A 24,936-nucleotide genomic window follows, 5' to 3' on the forward strand; every position below is an offset into this window, starting at 1 on the left:
ATAAGTGACACCTCTTTGTGGTTCAGTGTTTACAACAGAAAGCTAAGCTCCTGCTAATCTGCCTGACAGTCTACCGTCGCTGTCTGTGGACTAATAATCGCCATGTGGCCCTGAGGTCAGTCATGTGGTCCCTAGGCGGCGCAGCGTGATGCTGTAACCGGAGAGCAGGGACCATCACGCCGGGGAGACCAGGAAGTTTCACCGGGGGGCTGTCGGTCGGAAAGAGCAAGTCTCACACGCCGTTTGTTTGTCAGTATGACAGGTTTGTGAATCATGGGTAAGATATTTTGGCTCGTTTTGGATCATTGACAGAAATCAGTGCGCGCTCAGCTGGAGACGAAGGATCGCTGACAGCGTGTGTGGGTGCGCCACTTGTTGCATAAAATCTACAGTTTAAAGTGAACTAGTTGCTATAGCAATGTGTTATCAGATCCTTTAATGTTGGCTCCATGTGAGAAAGTATCTGGGTGTTACTTAACACCACTCAAAATAGCCTGAGTGCTCTATCTTAATGTCCACCCTATAAATACAACTGCAGCAGTTTCACAGACAGGTCTGTTCACAGTGTGTTATTTCATAGAGATATCCAGCCTTTTTATTAGATATGCATGATGGAGCTCTTCTGCCTGTCACATCCAAATCTGAAGTTTGGTGAAGGGTCATTTTCTAACTCAGTCATTTTCTAAGAGATGGCATAAATATGACATTAGGATGAGGCTGTTCAATTTGTTATTCCTGAATCTTGTTATCTGCTTGTTTACAGCAGAATACTCTGTCTCTCCTGTTTAAAGATGTGGTCAGTTGTATTGAATAAGTAAACAGAAAAACAATGCAGATTAGACATACACTCCGTGATGAAATTTACCATTGGACAAACTATTACCTCACTAAATTGTTTTTAAAGGAGCAGTGTGTAAGATTTAGTGGGATCCAGCTGTATTTAGCAGTGTGGTTTGCAGATTGCAACCAGCTAAACTTCGCCCTGTTACAATTGCTTCATAGTTCATTGTTCAGGATGTTTTTACTGGAAGCTGACTTATCTGCAGAGGTCTCTTCTTTTCCAAAACGAATGGACCAGGTGATTAAAAGAGGTTTTTTTTTCTTTTTTGACTGAATGAGAAAATTTCAAGTTACAAATCAGTGTATCTTCAACACAGATGGGGTGCCAGCTCAGCACCTGCTAAAATGTGCTCACCCTTTTTCTGATCCAGACATTCAAGAGGTTTTTACTGTTAGCAGAACTGTCTACACAGGTCCATTCCTCTCCAAAACAAACTGACCTGGTGATTTAAGCCAGTAAAGTTACTTAATAAAATAGTTTTATGTTAAAAAACGTTTTTTTTCCTACACCCTGGGCTACTGTTAAATCATTGCAATGCATAATGGCAGTTTCTGAAGATGAGTACCTGCTCCTTCTAAACGGCTAATTTTAAGTTAACAAAAACACTATTATTATTATTTTCAGGTGATTATACACTGAAGAAAAATGTTTATTATATTAAATTCAATTTCTGCCAATACATTCCCCTAAATCCTACACACTGAACCTTTGATTTGTATTTGCTGCTTCTCTACCAGCTGTTGAAGATCAGCTGCAATTACAAATCTGCCTGCAGTGTAACATAGACACTTTTTCAGAAATCCTAATGATGTCAAACACATAATTGCACAGGCAAAGGTCTACAAAGGTCACGAGTAAACCCTCACCAACACTTACTGAGAAACATTAATTAGAGATGTGATTCTATACTACACAGTTATTTTGTCATAAAGCTCACAGTTTTCATTAACACCTCATTGTTGAAGATCTAGTTCGAAAGCACCAAAGTGAGCAGGGGAGGACATCAGCATGGAATTAGCAGCAAAATGTGATGAAGTCAGGGGCTGTATTTTTCAAAAAATGTAAGGCAGGGCAAGGCAGCTTTATTTGTATCGCACATTTCGTACAACATGCCAATTCAAAGTGCCGTACAGAGCACATAATATATAAAATACACATTTACATGAAATATAAAAAACAATTAAAGATACAGATTTACAATAAAGGAGTAAAAGATTAAAGAGATAAAATATAAAAGGTAGAATTAATTACTAAATGATTTTTTTAAAAAAAGTATTGGGGCTTTTCTAATATCATCTGGGAGGTTATTCCAGGTCTGTGCTGCACGATGACAAAATGCAGCTTCACCATGTTTTGTTTCAACTCTTAGAACAGTCAGTAGGCTCAAATGTCTAAAATTTAGACAAATTACAGACTTAAATGACAAATTAGTTAACAGCACATTTAACAGTCAACAAGAGCATGAGCTTCACTAAACTGGTATATGCTGCATTTTTCACAAGCTTTCTATTGTAGCATCGTTCTGTTACTTATGCACACTTTAAGTCATCAACATGTTATTTTTACATAAAGTGTTGCCAAATGGACATTTTTATTGCAACTCTATTCACCTTTTTTAAAGAGGACAATAAACCTCTTAGTCATTTATTTTCAGAACAGGACGGATGCCAAGACCAGCTTACTAAGAAACTGCTTACTAGACTTGACATAAAATCTGCAGGCCTTGAATTAGAGTTTTGTAGCATGCTGTAATTGTGCAGGGCCATACATTTCTTATCCAACCTCCACATGATAACGCGTAAAATCTCTTAAATCAACAATGCCTTTATGTATATGAGTTTAGATATTAGAGTGTATAGTAGAGTGCCTTTCTTTGACACGGTCTGGTGCTCATCTCTTCTTTAACGTTTTCATTTCTTGACTAGACAATGATGATTACCATGAGCAGCTCCAGAGGGACGCCCAGTTCCTGTGCTCAGATCAGAGGATGGACACTGAGCTGGTTGACAGTCTGGTGCTGCAGCTGAACAGGATTTACCCACAGATACTCAGTGACAAGGAAGCCCAAAGGGTCACTACAGATAATATAAACCACAAAAACATCCTGTTTTGACAGTCACGCTCTTACACTTGAATCTGCACTGTTGTATGCGGCATACAGGTATGTGTGTGTAGTGATTTAATTCAGCACGTGTCTTCCTGCAGTTCAGGAACCTGAGTGTGCCCACCAAAGTGCGATTAGCTGAGCTGTTAAAACACCTGTATGGAAAGGGTGAGGAAGCATGTCAGGAATTCTACAGAGGACTTCACATTCATGCTGAGGACATCTACTCTAGCCTGCCCACCAGAGTCACACAAAGAGGTAAAAACACAGATGTGGTCCTGCAGACTCATAATTCAACGTATTTTTGAGATGTAATTTAGTGCAGAAATTCCTTGCAGTACTTTAGTGAGGAGATAAGATTAAATGAACAGTAGAATCAGAGCATGTTTTATATAAAACACATTATCAAAAATGATAAAAAAAAAATGAGTCTAAAAACAACGGATATGATAAAAACATCCACAAAATGCTCAAAGCTGTTAATCTAAGTGCATGTGTCATAGTCATGTGTCAGTGTTCAAACACATCATCCTGTGGGTTTTCCAAAACTGTCTGTTCATCGTTTTCTAAAATTCCTGCACATAATGTTATTAAAGTTAATTACAGTGACTCATTATCAGGTGATTTTAAGCTGAAAAGCTTCTCTCTGCTTACACCAGTTGTCTGTATTAGAACATCTATTCATAAGTGCACACCTAACTTTTTCTTTTATGTTGCCAAAGTATTGTTTAGTTTATGCACTATGTTTTAAAGGTCCAGTATGTAGGATTTAGGGGTATCTATAGACAGAAATGGTATATAATAATCACAACATAGCATTTTCATTACTTTGTAATCACCTGAAAATGGAAATGTTTGATTTTGTTATACAAACACTTGTGCTAGATAGGGCCATTTGTGATTTTGCAGTGGTAACTGAACTTCTCCTACATGCTTCTCCTGGCACACGGGAGAAGTTTCTTTCGACATTTTTCTGCCATTAAATCCCACATGTTGGCACCTTGAAGTGAGGTGGTTAGGCAAATCTCACCAGCAGCTTCCCTAGTAGTAGATCTGTGTAATTGACCTGTTTGGCCCTATGCAGGCTGATCCTGTTCAGGATACAGAGACAAGCCAATGTGCTTCCTTGATCTGACATTAGACAGGCTGTTATTTAAAATGCGGGATTTACCAATTAACCATTTGTGCTCTCTGTCCCAGAGATGGCCGATTCAAAATGGATGAACACTGTGGAAATCATCCCTGCGCGATATGCTCTTAATGACAGAGGTAAATCTAATCAACATCTCACACACACACTTAGAACAGTAGAACATTTTATATATATATATATATATATATATATAGATATAGATATAGATATAGATATATGAGATATCTGTGTGTCTGTGTCTTTTTAAGTTTAATTGGAAATACACATTTGCGTTATATTTGAGCATGTTTGCATAAAAATGAAGAGTACTGTATATTGATTATATATATATTGACATTATATATATATTGACATTATCTCCATTTTTTTAGGATAATAAGTATACTCACAGCAACGTCATAGGTAAAATATCTTTTTAGGTGAAGTGTGTCTTGTAAGGTCAGCAAGCCCCATCTTTTGCAGCAGGGACTTCTTTCTGTTGCTCGTGCATGAGGAGCAGTCTCTTTGCAAAAAAACTACAGGACATCGCTTTGTGTTGCTTAATTATCTAATATCATCAGACAGTCATAAAATAATAATTAGTGGTTCTGGTTCTAGCTGAATTTGAAATGTTTTAGATATTAGTTTGAATATGTTTACAAATATAGACATCTGCTAAATAAGTGTTGGTGCAACATAAAGGACAGCACCAGTGGTTTTGCAAGTTTTAGCAGGTACAGTATGTACAATCCATGTATACTTTACATTATCATCAAAAACTTTTCAAAGGACACCATGTGTTTTTCGGATTGACTGTGTTTCAGTCCGTTTTTATTTCTCAACAACAGTGAAATACACATATGTGAGCAGGAGCTAATAAACACGTAGCCCTGCTGAAAACTGCATCAAAATATAATTCTAATTTACATTTTTCAAATGAGAAGAGGACAAGCATGGGTTAAGTTAAAGTCACCTATTAGAATATTACTTGAGTGAAAGTCTTAAAGTATCTGATATTTACTTTAATTAAGTATCGAAGTGAATTGTATGACATCAAATGCACTTAAGTATTGAAAGTAAAAGTTAAATAAATGCTGTTCATTAAAAGGCAGCAGTCAGAATTTTGAAAGTGTTGAAGTATAATGCTTTGTGACATATGCCTTAAAAATTGAGCATTCTTTAAACTTGCAGGAAAAACAAGGAGTTTGTTTTTGCAACGTAAAGAATTTACAAGAACAAAATCCAGTTTTTCCCTCCCTCCCACTCCTTCATTCTCCATGTGTCCCCCTCCTCCTTTCCTTCCCTATTTTGTTGTTAGTAATTTGGAGGCTTGGGGGAAATGTAGTGGATTAATAATGTATATTTTATTTAGAAAATGTGGGGGAGTTTAAGTGAAAGTTGACAGAAATGTAAAAACTCAAGTAACGTACAGATAATCCCAAAAAATGCCTAAGTAATGTGACAAAGTATTATTACTTTGTTACATAAAAACACTGGTTATTTATACTGCATATATTGCCTTCTAATCTGTTCAATTACTTATTTACTTTATTTATTTTTTGCATCATTCATGTTTTTTAATACAAATAATGGGGATTGTGATGGGTTACCTTTTTAAGAAAGATGTTGCAGTCTTTGCAAATTGACTTTTGATCCTTTCCTGGCATTCACTGAAACTGGTGGCTTCCTGGAAAGTAGAAAGTCATTCTCAAAACTCATTTCAGTCCTTGGGAAATTGAGTTAAGATGTGTAATGTAATCATAATGTGTAGTTAATGGCCTTTTCTTTGTAGCCATATAAGTTTGTGTGCAGCACCCAGCATAGCTAGGGTGATTTTTTTTATTTTTAGATGGTGGTCTTACAGTTTGTGTCAGGGTGCATCTGTGCCCCTCATTGATCCCCAGTTAAACCCCTTAAAGCCCAACTAAGCTTTGTTCTTCAACAACTATAGTTGTCCGTTGAACCTTTTAACCCCTAGCATCAGAATGTGGGCCCTACTGCCCCACACCGCTTCACCATTCATCATCCCATTACATCCAGAGCTCTGGCTTTGTGGGTCAGTTAAGCTCACGTGTAAACCCCATCGTCCAAAACAGCTTCCTCTGTCCTGCATTCCTTTGAACAGCCAGGGGCGCATCCACTGGGTCAAAGGTGTGTCAGCAGGGAAGTGGGTCATCGGGGATGACTCCCAGTCACAAGTCAGACAAAGAAATGACAGCTTGTTTAGACTGTGAACAATAAGACGACTGTCTTTTCACAGAGCAACTTTGGACTCTTGACTCTTGCTGTATACTGGTGTACATTTTAGTTTGTTTTTAAGCTGTTTAGTTCATACCATTTATTCGAAAGACACCCACAATGCCCATTTGGTGTGCTGATCATGATTCATGTTTCTAGTTGTTGGTCACTGATAAGCACTTCATCCCTTTTTTTCTATGCAGGACCAATGTTCTTCCTGAGCTGTTTCAGTTTTGTAGCTGGCATTGCAGTGCTCTACTATTACGGAGGTGAGTCATACAGAAAGATGAAGTGCTCAGATTTATTCGTCCTTGGGTATTTGAAATTACTTCTGAATATCAAGAATGATTTTTATTACAATTATGATTCATTATCTAATTATTGCAGCCCTTCAAGCAGTTTTATTTCATATTTTAAACTTACCCTCCCACTCTGTTGTTGCCACTCTTTCTGCCCACAGAGGGTGAAACATTGAGAAGCACTCATCCGTTTCTTCACTGCTCTGCAGCAAGACTTAGCAAAGGCGCTAAAGATGTTTTCATTTCCTAAGCGGAGGTTGGAAAGTTAAATAAGGCTGTTAAGGCGATGCAATGCCTAAGAAGTAGCCCTGTGAGAGGAACAAGCCGTGAAATTTGCCTCTTTGCTGTGCCAAACTCATATACACGTAGAGAGCTAAAAATTGCACGCATTTGTAAGCACTAATTGACTTTGTTTTTTAATCTGAAGCTTTGATGACATTAACGTGAGTCATTCTTTGTTGAATTCCCACAAATGACAACAGTTTCCAAGAAAAAAATGGTTATTGTTCTACCATAATACTTGTATGTATGAGTCTTGAATTTATTGTGTGTACAGACCAATGATAATTCCAATCCCATTTTCAGCTAAAATTAAACGTAGTATTAACTGCACAGTCACACAGATGTTCTCAGTCACTCCAGCTGATTAGACCTGTTTTCAGGGTAAAGCTGGGTGGAGCTGTGCTGAGAATTACATGATGTCACTAAAGTCTACACCCATCAGCCAAAAAATTAAAAACATTGACAGATGCAATGAGTAACACTGATCATCTTGTTACAATGTAATGTACTGCTGGGAAACCTTGGCTCCTGGAAATTATGTGGATGCCACCTGCCATGCTACACCCACCCAAACCCTGTTGTAGATCTGATACATCCCCTCATGGCAACCGCACTGTGCGATGGCAGTGGCCCCCACCAGCAGGACAGCGGGCAATGTCACACAGCAAAAACTGATGGCCTGAGAGGGGCGACCACTAGCTCTCGATCTAGCATCTGTGGGGCGTGCTGGTGCCCATCGCAACCACCAAGACTCAGAGCTTCCACCACCATCACACCCAGTGCCAAGACAAGTCAGAGCCAAGTCCAATCCAAGGAGGCTCCACCGTGGACCGGGGATACCTCTGGGGTACAGGCATGTCCCACGGATGCTCAATCAGATTGGGATCAGAGAAGTTTGGAGGCAGGGTCAGCGACTTAAGCTCTTTGTCACATTCCTTGGACCATTCCTGAGGAGTTTTTGCAGTGTGACATGGTGCATTGTCCAGCTGGGGGGGCACTAACATCAAGGAGTAGCATTGACATAACGGGGTGTACTTGGTCTGTAACGATGTTTGAGTGGGTGGAGCATGTCGGTAGCATGCACATGAATGCTTTGACCAAAGGTGTCCCACATTGCATTGTAACAAGATGATCAAACTTTTCACTTCATCTGTCAGTGCTTCTGATTGGCTGATACGTGTATGTGCCAATACAAATGATAAAGCTTAAAGGTCCAGTGTGTAGGATTAAGGGAAATATATTGGAAGAAATGGAAGAGAATATTAATAACTATTTTCTAGGGCTGCCCGTTGAAAGTCAGAGATTTGAAGTCTGAGATCCATGTCAACTGGGATTCTTTAAGTAGAGCAGTTGCTTTTTTGTTGTTGTTGCTGCAGAGTGATTGCTCTTGACTTTCACACTACTCTTTGGTGCAAACACCTACTGACATTAAGGCAGCGGCACAGTGGGAAAGATAGACTGCACCATAAGGTGAAGAAGTGGTGAATTTATAGCTCACCGCAAGTTAATACGATACAGTATCTGGCTTTTGTTTGATATCTAACGTTAGCAACATTATGATCTGGTGTTAGCACAGGTAGCTTGTTTACTGTAACTTGAATGCCGCTGTCACATGAATGTCCCACTGAGACTGTTCAACTTTTTTTACATGAAAATGAATCGTGAATTGTTAAATATTCGTATTGAACAGCCAACTCTGGGTCAGGTACAGGTATAATTCTGAGTCAGGTACAGTGCAAATTTGTTAATTATTGTAAAATCACCTGAAAATGACCCGTTTATATCTACATGGGAGCGAATACTTTTCCATGGAGTCTGCCATGTTGTACCACCATGTTTTTACCGTCCCCCAGAACAGACAAACCAAACACTGCCTCTAGACAGGGCCATTTGCGTTTTTGCATCGGCCACTGCAGTTTTCCCACACACTTGGCACACAGCAAAAGTTTCAGTTGGTTGCAAACCTGCAACCTCACTGCTACCTCACTGATAGATGCTAACTGCAACTAAATCCTACACACTAGACCTTTGAGTTGTTCCACCCCTTATAGATACAACTAAAACCAACTGAACAGAAGGACGAGGGAGATGTCAGTCAAGTGCAATTTATACACTGTCCTGAGAAGAAGTTTACTGAGGCAACATCAGTAAAACTACCTGTGTTGGTAGCTTGAATTGACAGTGCTGTGCATGCAAACACATACTCCAGAACAGTTTGTAATTCACACCACATATATTTCCATCCACTCACCCACTTTCAGTGCCTTTTAAAACTGTGATAATGAGACTGTTGAAAAATCTACTGACTAAAGTGCACTCAAATAATGTTCAAATATTGCTCAATTAAAGCACATTTTGAAATTACTTGGAGTTGCATCTTACTTTTAATCCAGTATGACAAAGAACTGAAAAAGATGTACTCAAAAATGTGTACAGTTAATTAGCATCAAATGTGAAATTCACAGTTCAGCGATTAGCTATTCTGGGTTTGTGTCTGGCACTCTGTAAACATGAAATGGAAAGGATGGTAAAATATTTATTACACTGATTGAACAGCAGCTATAAATGCACTAGAGGGTGCTGCTGCCTTGTTCAGTCCACCAAAGTAGGAAACAAGGGTAGTGGAAAACGTTCTGGTGTGCTATAACAATGACAAATTGGAGCAACAGACAGCCTTCATTAATGAATAATGACAATCAAACTGATTGAATGAATGGAGTCAACTTAATTATACGCTACATTAAACGCTGTTGACTGCTGAAGACAGACTTTTGGGGGGGGGGGGTGCATTTCATACTCACTTAAAGCCCTTTCAAGTACTTCTTATATTTATGAGTCAGTAGGAAAATGGTTATATCAAAGATACAGTCCAGCTCTGGAGAATTCAGGTGTCTGATCTTAGGAGAATAGCATTGATTTTCTGCCTCTTTCTTCTCTGCAGAGAGAGAGCAAGCGATGAGAGAAGGGAGTGATGGGGAGGCGCTAAAGGGGGCTGCAAGTGTCACTAGGGTGATTGTACATTTCAAATACTGGTATCCACATTCCCAGGAGGAAGCTATTAATAGTCCTGCAGCGCACGATCTTGTTGATCACCAGCATCTTCTGATGGTGGACCCCTGCAGAGCCAGTCATGTTCAACTTTAGGACTAAGATGGAGCCTGCAGAGTGGGAGCCACACACATACATAATGTATATACAGTATATCAGTCCACAGATCTGCCCTGAGTGGAGCTGTGTGTGTCATCAATCTGGTTCTTGGCTCGTCTGGCTGTTTCCACGGTTACCAATGATAGTTGTGGAGGAGGAAAAAGGATCAGAATGTGACGTCAGTTTATCATCTGAAAGGTGCTTTGTCACAGTCACGTTGAAGGAAATTATAGATAGGAGCATGAATATTCTTCAGGTGTTTAGCAGATGCTTATGTGAAACAGGCTCAAACTGCTCTTATGTTCTTGTGTCAAACCGCCGAAGTGTATAAAATGAGCATTTGCCTGGGCTCTAATTGGGGTTTTGGTGACATTGCTGAAACACAGTCTAATTAAGGCTTCCATTTTAACGAGCACTTCTGTTGACTCTGACTCACCAGCTGTTGGTCTGGACAACCACAGACACACTCCAGGTTTGCTCACTCGGAGTCATGGCACAACCAAACATTGTTATAATTGAATGTTAGGCATGTGGTTGGGCAGCAGATGTGTCGGTCAGGTTAAAGCAGTGGAGGTGAGGAGGAGCTTTTAGTCAAATGAGGCACACCCTCCTGGACCCGTCAAAGCTCCTGAGCTGTCTGGAAAAGAAGCATGACATCTTGCTTGAACGTCATCAGTGCGATTAAAAATTGAAGCCTTGTTCTGCTGTAAGCATTTGTGAGTGAGTGTAACTGTGCATCTGTGTCTGGCATGTGCTCGGGGTCACTCTCGGGCAGCAAAGGAGACAGACAGTGTGAGGTCACATGTGTCTCCACTTTCCTGTTTGTCCACTAAGAACAAATGTTGTGTTGTTTACGTACCAGACCCCTTCATCACTACTGCAGGTTCTCTCTTGTTTTCTGTTTTCTCTTCGTGCAGGACAATGATTTTCTGGTAAATGACCAGGAGTAGGAATTTGTGTGAGTTATTTTCCATTGGAAGTTTCTCTGAGAGCCTGGAGAGGTCAGTGTGTTTGTAGGTCAGGTCGGGGATTGTGAAGGTCAGGTCAGGGGAGGAAAGGACCAAAAACATGCTGACTACATGAATGTCTATAGGAGACAGCTGCACAGAAAGGCGGGAGAGAATATACCTTTGTTCAGAGATGGGAGCAGAGAAAGAGGCTGAGCATAAAGAATAGATGTGAGCAGCAAAAATAGAAAGAATACCTGCGTGTGTGTGTGTTCTTGGTCAGTCACTGCGGTTTGGCCTGTGGACTCCGAAGGCTGTGATAAAGACGTTGACCACAACTATGATAAAAACCAAGCCTGTGGCCAAGTTTTCCATAATGTTCAGCCTCCAGTGCTTCTGCTCATCATTCAGGTTCCATTGAACTGCAGACAAAACCAGGAAACACAATTAAAAAAACACTCAATTTTAGCAGTCCACTTGATTCTGGGAGTCAAGCCAAATCATTATCTACAGATTTACTGTCGACCATAAATTCATATATTCTTAATTCTGGGCTCAGGGAGCTCACGTCCAAGAGTGATCACAAAAAAATGCAGAGGATCAGATATTTAATTTTGAGGAGGGCATATGAGGATAAAGTTTAATTCAGGCTTCTGCAGACTGGGGTTCTCTTTAAAAGCTCAAAAAATATACATAACATTATTTGATTATACTGAGCAGACATATTTTATTTTTTATTCTATTTTACTTATGTAAAAGGGACTGTGCATGATTTAAAACAGGGATAGGCAAACTGCAGCTCAGGAGCGGCCTGTAGACCTAAAGTGATTCTTTCAGTAAAAATATGTATTAGAAGTGCTTATAGGCTAATTTAGACTTAATAGGCACATATATACATATTTGTTATGTGATAGCATTTTTTCTGTATTTTATAGGGAATTTTCTATTCTATATTAACATTCTTGACTGTTGCGATTGTTTGTCTTTATTTTTATTTCATCTTAACATGTTTTTGATTGCATTAAACAAATTCCTTATATAACCTACTTCATAATTAATTTTAATCACTAGGATAACGTGCTACACATTTTTTTCTCTCTAGGAAAAATAAATAAATAGCCTATCATGCTGTAGCCCATCTCTGTATTTCATCACATGCATCAAATGTTAAAGCTCAGTTGAAAAGGAAAGGTTACCAACTCAATACAAATTAGTGCTTAAATGATACCATACAAGAAGAATATAATTTTCAGAAATGTAGTGCGCATGTACAGTACAAAATCAGCTATGTATCTTTTGATTGTTTTTTGTGATTCATTTTAAAAAAGTATAGTTTTATTACCTTTTTGACCCGTGATGACATTAACACATTCAGAGTTTCTACATTGAGGTGTTTTCCAAATACTTGTTATTAGGCATCAGTCTGTCGCTGTGAATTCAGCCACTGAAGACAAACTAAGACAAATAGGCTTCTGGTTCAAAGCACACAGAAATAACCAGAAATAACAATACAGGGAAGAGTCAACTGATCAAGGGAAGCTTGTATTTCCTGTTTGACTCTGCTTCATTTTATTTGTACTTAATCATCTTGATGTTAACAAAATTCGCAAAATAACCTCAACTAATCCATGTTATGACAACTAGTAAAAGGTGTCATTTCATCATCACAGGGATCAGCCTATGAATGATGTTTAAATTAAGGTGTGATTAGGGGAATGTGTGTGTAGGGAACTGTGACTCTACAGATACATTACTTGTCCATGCACATGCACGCGCATGTGTGTGTGTTTGTTTGTGGAAGATTACCAAAGGTTAAACGGTGTAAGGACCCCGCCTGGCTGTGTGTGTGTGTCTGATCTGCCCGGGGTGGGGTGGACTGAGATTTGGGGGGGTCAGTGGTATGTAGGCCACTCACATCACGCACCACTGGCTCCATTAGACAGAGCTGGATCCACGGGTGAGGGAGGGAAGGGCGGTGGGGGTAGCAGGGTTCAGAGCAGTCAAAGAAAATGAAGGAGGAGGAAGAATGAAAAGAGCGATGAGTGCGATGTGTTGATTTTCTGGTGGAGACGAGGGGTGCTGCTACGGGGCCAGGAGAGTCAGAAGATTTGGGGGATGGAGGAGGTCAGATGGGGCAGGTGTTCATGAATGTGTGATGACTATCACATGCTGACTGACCTTCTTTCTGACATGTGGTGGAAAAAGATGCAAAGGCAAAATCTTATTTTAAAGTTAATTATTATTGATCATAGTAATGATGATGAATTACTGTTATTATGATTTTACACAGTTAACACCAAGAAAAAATACAAAGTGGTAAAAATGTGTATATATACATCTCTGTTGCTCTCTAAAATATATATCTTTTTTTGCAGAAAAGTAGCTCCAACAGTGACATTGCATCAAAAACAAAATTTGACATCACAAAACAAACTGAAAAAATCTACTGAAAAATAAGACACAGGTATTAAAAAAAGAATTTATTTAGTTGTTTTGTTTTGATATTTTTGCATTTTGATATGAGCTAAACTCTTCTTTTTTTTTTTAACAATGACAGCCTTTCTAAATCTTCTTTTTTTCAGTGTCAACTTTCTGTCACTGTTTTGGCGGGGGAAAAAATATGCTAAAAAAAGAGTGACATGAAGAAAAAAATTAGAATATTGTCACAGACACATCAGATGCAAAAAATATAGAAATAAAATAAAAATCATTTTTAATGGCTGTGTTTTATCTCGATACAGATTTTTTTTTCCAGTGCAAAATTAGTTTTTTAATGCCAAAAGTTAGAAAATAAACCAAATATTATATTGCATTCATAAATGATTATTTTTAGATGATTAAGATTATAGATTATTATAAAATATACAGGTAGTAGTAGTACTGGTCATGTTTGAGCTGTAAGGAGGATACTGATAAACAGTATTTTATTTACTCCTCTCATCAGAGCTGAGATGAGTCAGTGTGACCTGGCTAAAGTTCACTGACCTGCTGTTCAGTCCATCTGAGGAAAATATACTACAGTCTTACCCACACCAGTATATCTCATCTCTAACTCATCTTCTCATCTTAATGCACCTGTTTTTTCCAACCCCTGGATGTAACTGTTAAATGCAGACATCTTCAAAATCTCTAGACATGTGAGTAGATGGCTTCTATTTACTCTAAGACATGAGCACTGACACATATTGACACTTTTTCACAGACAAAATGAAACAACATCCCTCCCTTGACTTCCACATGTGCTGACAGCAGCACTAAAACCTTGTGAACTCTGACATCTGGCCTGGTTGCCATGGTTACGACTAGATTACGATTGGTAATGGGTTTGTCAGGAGTCAGTGGACTTGACATTGGTGAATCTTGCTGAGGGGTGCACGAAGGGCTAGTGAAGGTTGAGACATGTGAAGCTTAGAGGACAAAGACAGGTTTATGGACCAAAAGGGCTCAGGCTCTGTTTGTTTTCTCACCTATGAAGATGAGGAGCACCCCGACTGTGACCTGCAGAAGGAGGGAGATGCTGATCAGGGTGACAATGGGGGTGTAAAAGGAGAAGTTTGGCCCCTGGTCCAGTACAGCCTTTAGCTGGGAGGCGTTGGCCATCAGCAGAGCTACATCCAGCATGCTCTCAGCCGCACTCTTCTTATTAGCATAGTGGTTCATGTTTAGAGGGGCCGGGCCGCCGGGCCCGGCATCTGGATGGGAGGCCTAGGGAGAGAAGAAAGTAACTGGCATAAAGATAATGTTTACGGCTTTGAGATAGCGCCTGAAAGAAGAAAAACAGAAAGGCTTGCTGCATTCTGTTCTCCCAGCAGAGCAACAAGGCAGCATGTTGATGAGACTAGCAATAATTTGTTCTTCCTCTGCATTGATGGTGAGGATCTGGTTATCACTCTGACCTAATTAGCACAACGAGCAGCCATTACAGAAGAGTGACCTTTGAAAACAGAGCTGTTAGTACAGCAAAGAGATACTAACACACTGGTAACAGACCCATTAAAAAATGGTGAATATGAACAAGACATGTGCAGTGTTGAAGGCTATCCACTAAATGATCACATTCAGGCTGCACATTTTCTCGTTCTCTGAGCACATCATAGGGTATGTGTTGCTGCGAGCCTCAGTTCCACTATTTGTTGACTTTTCCAATCAAAGCAGTGTGTCTGACATACTGGTAGCGGGTGATACCGTGACCCTTCGGTCATGTCCTGCTCATATATCACTGTCTCTACAAGGGGGATAACAGAGTTAGCTGTAAAACTGCACTGAGAAAAAACCCAAACAGCTCTTTCTACAAAGCAGTATACTTTATCAAAGGGGAGCACCACCTAAATTCAGAATGATTTCCATGGCTTAGGAAAGTTCAATCAATATTTGTGAGCATGAGCTACTCACTCTCAAAAGCAGAAAAGTAAGTCTTTAAGTTGTTATGTCATAGGGTATAAAGTCAAGAGCTGCTCCACAAACAATAAACGGGAGCCAGATTTTTGTGGACCCACAAAATGTCTTATATATATATATATATATATATATATATATATGTATATACCTTGAGCTTTATTACATTTAAGTGTTTTCCATTCTGAAACAAAAAATGTTCTCACATAGGCAGAATCACTGTGGCGTTGCGCCAACAGTTTCACGTATACAACTGCCAGTTGAGTTGAATTGCAGCGATATGTAAAATTGACAAACTTGTTCATTTTTTTCTGGCATTTTCAGCCATAACTGTATGATTAAACATATAGTTCTAATAGTCCAACCTACCGGACGATTCTATGCACTGTGATGCTTTTGCCATCATCATTGATAGACCAAATCTAAGCTAAGCAATGTACATCTGAGAACTGGGCCACAGCGACACATTTAAGCCATCAAAAAAATCAATATCAGTTTAAATGTACACTATATATAGAATATTTTCTCTGCTATTACCTTACACACTAACTGATCAAGGCAGCGATAGACCGGCAACCCCCTTTATCTAAAATCACTATTTTTGTCAATTGAGTCTGGTGGCTTTGTGCTGATGGCTTATGTGGCTAAAAACTAATCAATTGAGGCAGTCCTTGCACAGTGCTTATTTCATGTACGTGATGTGTCACGTACATGAAATAAGCACTGTGCTGAGTTTTCTACCAGGAAGGTTTTGTAAATGAACATTGTGATTCTGTCTATACTTAGAACCTTGCCCTGTCTGCTCTAAGGGTTATCTATACCAGAGGTTCCCCAACAGGTCCGGGCAAAGGGTCCAGATTTCTTCTTAGTTATTAATTCAAGATCCACACATTAGATAAATGACCAAATATTCAATTTTCTTTCACAAAATGTAACAACACATTGGCTCTGAGCACAAAGAAATAAAATATAATGCAAGAATAAACTAAACAGCAAACTAGAGTGGCTTTTTTTTTTTTATTTGACATGTTCATAAGTCACCCGCAGTCTACACAGAATGAACCCACAACCCACTTCTGGACTACGACCCAACACATTTTTTAAAAAAAAATGATATGTAACAGTTGCAGACTTAATTGAGATTTAGCCCTCTAGTTTTAAATTTCAGAGAGAGATGTCCATATTTACTAATATTTTTTGGGCTGTCATACACCATAGGAAAAACATGTATACATTTTGAAAATTAGGCATGGTTTCCCTTTAATCCCACTTTGTGATTGCCAATGTTTTATTTTTGCTGCATATTGAGCAGACAACAAAACTAAATATTTACATATTTTATAAAGCAATGACTTTGGAAGAAGTAGAGTTGGCCATATCCCTTCAATCAACAGGTGTTCACCAAAGGCATTAAAGACAAAATAAATTTTAGTTTTATGCTGTATTCTAACCTATTGATTCTTGTGGGGGTGATGATTATGTAACAAAAGATCTGCCAGGTTTTGTGTGTGTGTGTGTCTACTCCATCCCAGTGGACTCTGCACTGCAAAGAGAAAGACTGGGCCAGCAGGTGCTAGATAAACAGTCTGCTTGCTGATGAGTAAGAAATCACTCTCTTTTAAAATGATGGAAAAAACATCTTCTGTCGGAGCGCTGCTGCTGAATGAACATCCACCTGGAGTTTCTGTTCAGCAACCAGCACCAACTCTTGAGCACCATCAATGAAGAATCGGTTGAGTCAAGGCAAAAGCCTGTGCACTCTATGCAAATGAAAAATAACCAGCAGTGCTTGCAGCCTCTTCCTCGACACTGATTCCTTCCCTTTTTTTCCCCGCAACACGCCCCCACCTCCAGCTGCAGAGAGCATAGTTTGTCAGGGATTAACCAAACCACAGAGCTAGTTCAAACTGTCTTCCTTCTGCTCCAGGGAAAGAGAAAAGAAAAATTGCACCCTCTAATTTGCTCCAGGGTAGCTTCAGTTGAATTACAATGAATTTGGGAGATTCACAACAATCTGGCTGGCATGGTTATGCTTATGTGTGAGGGGGAAGTACATGAAGGTGTGGTCGTGGGGGTTGGAGAACCCTGGTTGCGGTTATTATTTCACTGAGTTTTTTCTTTTTAAATCCTGAGATAACCTTCGCAGAGGCCATGTTTAATTCTCTTAATAAGCCATTGCTTTTTAGGACATGGATTACACGTGTCACTGGCCAAACATCTGGCAGCTTACCTATCATTTCAGATTTTATAATTTGGCATAGGTTCATATGAACACTGCAGAGACATCCTGACAGCTTCGTCTCTGAGTCTTTTTTACTCTGAGCCATAACACCCCTTGGTATAAACATTTCTTCAAAACGTGTTTCCCTGTAGTCTAGGGGGAAAGAGATGTGGTGCAATGTTGCACCCTTGTGTGATTTGTGCCCAACGCCGCAAATGGCACACTGTCATGACGTGTCAGGGTCAGCCGTTGTGCTCTCAAACACTGACAGAGGCTTTTTCAGAGACGGCCCTTTATCCCAGAGTCAACAGACCACAGTGAGATAATGCTTGTTGTGAGATCGCAGGTTGGAAACGTGCAGTCAGTGTGTCTAGGAACACAGCCGATGGATTTTCCCAGAAATTCACCAGCAAATATAAATAACTCTTTTTGACTCTTACACCATAGTATTGTAGGCCAATGCTAAATGCCACCTAATCAGTCAGTCCAAGCTTTATTTTGAGGATTGCTGTCTCCACATATCATCTGGCTGAGAACATGGGATAACACCTAATCACAGCAGAGGAGATGATGTAGAGCAAAAAGATAATGACTATAGGCCATTGTATGTCACACTGCCTTCAAGAGAGGGATATGGTTGAGACAGGTTGCATCTTATCCAGGTTTTCATTTAGATTACACTTACACCCTTAATAACAAACACAGACTTTTGTCAGTCTTGTTAGTCACCCAGCCATTACGGATGCTTTCCACAATCTAAAACAAAAGGTGCTCATTAAGTCAATTGCTCTGTACTGGTCCTAGGTTTTAATGCTCATTTTTGCGATGAATAATTCACACCACATTCCTTGTCTGGAAAAGACTCAGGGGACACACCGCGGAGAGGAGGGGAGGACGAGGAGGAGGGAGGGAAGACAGCGAGTGATAGATAAGTTGTTTAAATCTGTTTTAACGCTCAGTTATGCGTCACTGTGGAATAGCAGATAGATTCATACAACAATATCTAACACATTCAGCTTTCTGCATAATCAGATCAGGTGTCACTAATATTACAGTGTGTGGGTATGAGAGAAAGCATCTTGAAGGAAATCAGATTGTTAAGTAATTTATTTAAAGAATATCTCTTAAACTAACACTGTTGACCAATGTGAGAAGATCGGGTACATTTATATAATGTGACTGAACTAATGAAGGAAAAATACCCAAACAAATCATTTCTTATTTTAAACATATGCGTATATACCTACAAAGTGAAAGCACAGTACAAAGAACACATAATACAGATAAAATAGAGACAATCATGGGCAGATTAAGAGAGGATGGGCCCCAGGGCACAGATATGCTAAAAGCCCCACCTTTCCAGACAGAGGCAAGACAGACAGGATTTGTGGTGGTTTTTCCTTTTTGTTGTTGTTGTTGTTCAGCATGTCTTTGTAGTCATTATGCATCTTTTTGTGCTTCTGTGGTAATTTTGTGTCTTTTTGCAGTTCCTCTGCGTGTCTTTATGGTCTTTTTGTGTCTCCTTGTGGTCATTTTGAGTGTCTTCCTGTTTGATACATGTTCATTTAAATGACATTTCACAGGTGAAAGTCAAGGTGGCCCCGTGACACTTTGGCCCCCTGGGCCAGTTCAGTAACACACATTGATCAACTCTTCCTCTTTTTTGTTATGCAATGGTTAAAGCACTTCCATCATGCTGTAAATCCAGCCTCCCTTTTTCCCAGGAGACCATACCTGGCAGCAGCTTCTCTTTTGCCACCAGAACCATTGCAAAGGTGAACAGTGGTAGCAACACCATGGATTACATTGATTGTGAACTTTTGTTCTTTTGTTCTTCACTTGACTTCTTCATTGTTGCACTCTCTATCCTCTCTTTTTCTAACCTGTAGAATATGACACACCCACTGATGTCGTCATGGCTCGCACTTTAGATCAAGAAAAATCTGCTATTTTTTGGTTGCAGCTGAGAACCAACTTTACGGGTTCTGAAACAAATTATTATGGTTTAAATGCTCTGAAAGGTTCAAAATTAGGGACAGGAACCAGAATGGAACCGATTCTATTTGGTGGAAAAGGGGTAATACCGAAATGCACTGTGAAAGCGAAGCTTATATAGGGAACTAATTTAAACATAGATGATGTCATTACTCTGTAGCCTTTATATTGTGCAATCAACATTTACTTTATAAAAACAAGTTAAAGCAAAAAAGTGTCTATTTCCACTTTAACTGCTCTCCAGTCTAAGGAGAAAATTTGAAAATGCATGCTCACTGCTGGATGTTACCTTCACAGTGGAGTGGAGAGGAGTAATTGAGCTGAAAAACTAAAAAGCCTGGAGGTCATTCAGGGAGAGATCAGTAAGTGAGATTCAAGCTAGCGCCAATTCAAGCGCTGTTTTAAAAACAAATAAAAGACTGCTTCTTTACAGCCACAGCTACCCAATACCCTTTCACACAGGAGAGAATAAAATCTCCCTTAATAAAAAAAACTATCTTTAATGTCTAACTCATGGTTGGTTGCAGTGCAGTGGGTAACCTGCATTGAAAATGCAGCCTTTGGAATAGGGTAGCAATTTCTAAATTCCTCCTGAGATTGAACCTAAATCTTAATTGATCCATATAAAATTGTTTTTCACTGTGTATTCAAAAGGTAAAGTTTTGGCTTGCTTCCAACCAAGCAAAAAGAAATGAACTCATTCAACTTTGCAAACCTATAATCCTAAACTTTTCCCCTTTTCCCACATCATCACACTAACTGATTACCGCTAAGCTAAATACCTGCATGTCACTTACTGTGAGCGCATGTCATGACTATTGCTTTGTACCACTCTGTATCTGACATGTCAAAAGCTCTTTGCAGAAACAGTACAAGACACCACTTAGGACATGTTGAGACCTTGCATTTATTATTTAGCTAATTGGACTTGCTGCCATTCAGCAACATTATGAAAAAGCGTATGAACCCGCATCTGTAACTGCATGGCTGTGTGTGTGTGTGTGTGTGTGTGTGTGTGTGTGTCTCCTTTCCTTTCTTTTGGTCGTTTTCTTACACATCAGCACTTCTTTGCTCTCCATCCATCATGTCCTATCAGCAGCCTCCCTCTCTCACTCACCTCAAATTCTGGCCCTCCTACAGATGAGGATCGACCCAACTGTAAATCTAATTTCCATGATTCTCTGTAGAGCTTTTAGTTTTACAGCCTTACGCAGTGCAAAGAAAACATGGCTGTTTGAGAGTGCAGTCTCAGATACTGAAACATTTCTCATTCTTCAGGAAATGTCAGTGTAGAGCCTACTGATTGGCAAAAAGGCGGTGCTCAAGAATGTGCCAGCATTGTACTGACATCTACGCAGAATCTGATTGGTCTCAGGTTTCAGTGTAACACAGGCTCAGATATTAAAAGCCTGGGGAAAGTCTGCATATAGGAGCTTCACTCCACAAAACGACCATGGATTGATTCCATTATTATTGACTCACACTGGTGGGAGACACACATTGTAAATGAGACCAATTGCTCATTTTATTGAGCGTAAGGGTATTACGTTCTGCATCTGTTGGCTGACAGTCACAAGGAAGTACCTCTGGCTGCCAGGGTCTCTCTCTCTCTTCCTCCTCCCCTCTTCCTCAAACGCACACACAGTCACACACATCTTTCTGAAATTAAATGGCGCTGTTAAGACAGTGAATATGGAGATGACATAGCGATGCCCTGTAAAACTGCATCTGATCTACAATATATTGTGATTACTTGTCAAATGGCAACTTCAATCGCCACATAAAACACAATAAACACCCCTTGTTGTGGCATGACGCAGGATGACATTATGTAAAAGTAAAACTGTGTGCATGTGTGTGTGTGTGTGTGTGTGTGTGTGTGTGTGTGTGTGTGTGTATTTTGGCTGGTGAAGTGGAAACAAAAGAGGGAATTCATTATTTACAAGGCCACTCAGGTGCCAACAATGCTTCACTGCTGAACTAGACTGTCATCTGACACTGCATGCATGAAACAGACATGACGATGTCTAAGTGTTGTCTTTTATTGACTTGTTCCTAAGTCAATGCAACATGCAACATGTCCCATTCAGCACCATTTATATCCTGCAGAGTTTATGTATAGCTCCCTTTCCTCCCTTTCCTTCAGATAGATGACAGGAAGACATATGAGATGAGGCCAAAGTGGCGTGAAAGTAAAGAGGCCACAGAGGGTGGATACTTTAACATCATCACCTTACGTGAAAGTGCGACATCACTGCAAACTATGGCTTCGCAAATGACCACAAAAGTGAATCGACACCTCTTTGAAAAAGTCCAAACAAGAATTTCACAACTCATACTATCATAACTGCTGCACTGAATTCCATTACATTTTCCAGGAACTCACTGTGTCTATCTCTAGGCACTTGTTGGATTTCCCTTACATTGGATTTGGATGCTGTTGTTTGCAAGAAAGCAAGAATGACAACTTCCTCAGTGGGCAGACAACTGAATCCAAGCTTCTCTCATTTCTTGCACTTGTAAGCTGTACAACATATTGTACCAATCTATTTTACCTGACACGTAGATATGCTAGTATGGCACCATGTAGGATTCATCTGTTCATCTTTTTAAAAATGGTTTCAAATGTCTTACCTATAGCTCTTTTTTCGTCATATATGACATGATGACATATGAGAGGAGGCCAAAGTGGTGTGAGAAGCGACGGGAAGAGAATACTTTAATGTGACCACATAATCACCTTACATAAAAGTGCAGCATCCCTGCAAACTAACTTGGGAATGATCACAGAGGTGAATCAACACCTCTTTGACAAACAAGAATTTAACAATGTAAACTTGACAACTCAATGTGTCTATCTCTAAGCACTTGTTCCTTGTTACACATGATACATGTTGGATTAGCTGATGTTCGATTTGGATGCGGTTATTTGCAAGAAAGCAAGAATGAAAAGCTTTTGGTAAACACAGAAATATTTCATCCAGGCTTTTCTCATTTCTTGCACTTGTAAGTTGTGCAACATACCAATCTATTCTACCTGAAACATATACATCTTAACGTGACACAATGTAGGATTTATCTGTTTATCTTTTTAAAATATAGTTTTAAATGTCTTACCTCAGTCCCACTTCCCCTGTTGCTGCTGCTCATCATTTTCCCATGCATGTGACAGAGCTGCCTGCACCTCATCTGCAGGCTGTTGCTCTGAGAAAATGAGCTGCAAAGTATCCTGTTGTGGGGGAAGAGAGGACTGGACCTGCAAGCATATAGCCTGCTTAAAGGAATAGCAGATGCATATGTAGCTTCATGGCCACAAAACCAGTTATATCATTATTTTTGTGGATTTCCAAGGAAATTGTGTTATGCAGCAGGGTAGTGAGTGAGAGGCAGGGAGACACGTGATTGGCTGAGTTGAAAAGGGCGTGAAAAAGACATTTTACAGGCAATAACAGGCTTTGTAAGGGATAACCATATGCCATTCCCTTACATTAATTCTCAACAGTCTTTTTCATGTGAGATATGTCAGTCTGACTGCTGATCAGTACAGCAGTGTGAGTGTCCCAGCGTGCTGTGTGATTGGACGGTCCCTCCAGTCGTTACCAGGGGCGTGGATCCAAGCGAGCTGAATGGGAAACACATTGGTGTGCCTCGCCGTTGTATTAACCTAATGGGCAGAGACGATGACAAGCGAAAACAGTTGTCCGCGTGAATTAATTGCCGAGGGAGGGGAGGCAGGCAAAGTAAAATTTCTCGAGTGTTAAAGCGGTCCGACTGGTCTTCAACTACACGCTCCGCATACAGCAGAAACCGTGGAGAGACTCGGCATCGTCAGCTGCAACCGAACAGAGGGATGCGAGGACTTGAGAGGAGATAAATACTACATATTCGTATTTTTTGCCTCGTCAGTATGAGGTATATGTACACTTAGCGAAGAGTGAGTTGAATTTTTATTTATTTTTGGTCGTCTGGGGAGCTTTTGTATGTGAAAATGGGGATACAATGCGGATAGGGCGTTTTAAAGTCCACCTTTTTGCCGTGGACAATCGGCTAACGTTAGCGAGGTTCTGGACCTGGCAGGTCCGTTTGTGCCGCTAGCGTGAGTTCAACCGAGCTTGTTTGGTCGGTTTTGTACGTTTTTTTTAACGAAGGTAAGTCGTGTCCCGTCTTTTTTAGTGTAATAAAAATGTTTGAAGACCAGCCAAGCTATTGTAATCTGAACGTTGACGCTAAATTAGCAACAAACGTTAGTGTTGAATTGCTAAACTTAACTTGTGTCGTCATAGCCTGCTAGCTAGTTTTTTGTTCACCTGGATTTTGCTAACAATGTGTTTTAACTCGTGGGCTTGTCTTTTTCTGTATCCACCTGCTTTAATGACTTCAACTAACTTTAACTGTAGAGTGACTGACATCCATATTTCGGTTTGTGTATAGCTTTAGCGTTGCTGTGCACATTAGCAATGGTTGGATTTTGTTTTCTAACTGGCAACATTTGTTTCGCAGCTCTCGATATCGGATGAAATCTCGTCTGTCATCCATCCCACTGTTGTCAGAGGCCTCTGCTGGCAAACTGCGTCACCGAGTGGGCGCTGCAGGTACTCATCTTTAAATCTGCATATTGGGAGCCATGGCACGAATGACCTGGAAACCAAAGTGACTGAACTTTTAAACCACCATGGAGCCGGAGGCTAATTCAAACTCCGAGGCCCACACAGGACTAAAATACCCATCTGTACCCAACTCTCAGTGCAACCTGGCCATGAATATGTATGAGGCCATGGGTGATGGAAATGTCAATCATGTGGACTCAGTAGTGAGAGGTGGGAGTGACCCCAGTGCATACCCTTCCTCCAGTTATCAGAGGAATGTGCATCAGAGATTCATCAGGAGAAGCCTATGGTTCTCGGATGCAGATGAGCAGGCCTTTGAAGCACCTGAGTGCGATAACAGGAATAAGATCCTAAACATAAACCTGCGAACAATAGTGGACAGGACACGGGGGACTAGTTGTGGGATACAGGAAGGGTCCAGCACTGAAAGTCAAGGTGGGCAAAAAGACAGTGCAACAGAGAGCGCCAGTGCCGATGAGGAGAAGGAGAAAGGAGGTGGAGATGCAGTGAATCTTACATGCAGTGATGCTGGGAAAGCCGCAATCAAGGCAGCCAGTGAGGAGAACGAGGAGGAGGCAGAGATGAAAGCTGTCTCCACATCTCCGGGAGGAAGATTCCTCAAATTTGACATAGAGCTGGGGAGAGGATCCTTCAAGACGGTCTACAAGGGCCTGGATACTGAGACCTGGGTGGAAGTTGCGTGGTGTGAGCTGCAGGTAAAGTACTGA

The 24,936-nt window shown here is 40.2% G+C and overlaps 3 protein-coding genes across 14 annotated transcripts in view; 2 read left to right on the forward strand and 1 right to left on the reverse strand.

Moving 5' to 3' along the window:
* Positions 1–143: 143 nt before the first annotated feature.
* LOC121947208 (caspase recruitment domain-containing protein 19-like) lies at positions 144–9,260 on the forward strand. The gene is made up of 6 exons (XM_088082015.1): positions 144–262; positions 2,767–2,912; positions 3,047–3,203; positions 4,146–4,214; positions 6,519–6,584; positions 6,776–9,260. The coding sequence occupies exons 1-6, from the start codon at positions 256–258 to the stop codon at positions 6,862–6,864; spliced, it is 534 nt and encodes a 177-aa protein (XP_087938141.1). The 5' UTR covers positions 144–255; the 3' UTR covers positions 6,865–9,260.
* Positions 9,261–9,731: 471 nt separating this feature from the next.
* LOC121946433 (ninjurin-1) lies at positions 9,732–22,834 on the reverse strand. The gene is made up of 3 exons (XM_042490990.2): positions 22,719–22,834; positions 14,458–14,695; positions 9,732–11,412 (listed from the first exon to the last, which is right to left on the reverse strand). The coding sequence occupies exons 1-3, from the start codon at positions 22,788–22,790 to the stop codon at positions 11,270–11,272; spliced, it is 453 nt and encodes a 150-aa protein (XP_042346924.2). The 5' UTR covers positions 22,791–22,834; the 3' UTR covers positions 9,732–11,269.
* Positions 22,835–23,075: 241 nt separating this feature from the next.
* LOC121946553 (serine/threonine-protein kinase WNK2) overlaps positions 23,076–24,936 on the forward strand; it is a 53,723-nt gene continuing 51,862 nt past the window's right edge. For 5 of the 12 annotated variants that reach the window (XM_088082016.1, XM_088082019.1, XM_088082020.1 and 2 more), the window contains exons 1-2: positions 23,077–23,749; positions 24,102–24,924. In XM_088082016.1, the coding sequence (XP_087938142.1) occupies positions 24,274–24,924 (651 nt within the window). In that variant the 5' untranslated portion in view covers positions 23,077–23,749; positions 24,102–24,273. Of the gene's footprint in view, positions 23,750–24,101; positions 24,925–24,936 lie in introns of all 12 variants that reach the window. The other 7 variants (XM_088082021.1, XM_088082023.1, XM_088082024.1 and 4 more) reach the window with 4 other exon arrangements.

The sequence above is a fragment of the Plectropomus leopardus genome, chromosome 9 (assembly GCF_026936395.1).
Source record: "Plectropomus leopardus strain MGB_pleo_1.0 chromosome 9, ASM2693639v1, whole genome shotgun sequence".
NCBI classification, from domain to species: Eukaryota; Metazoa; Chordata; class Actinopteri; order Perciformes; family Serranidae; genus Plectropomus; species Plectropomus leopardus.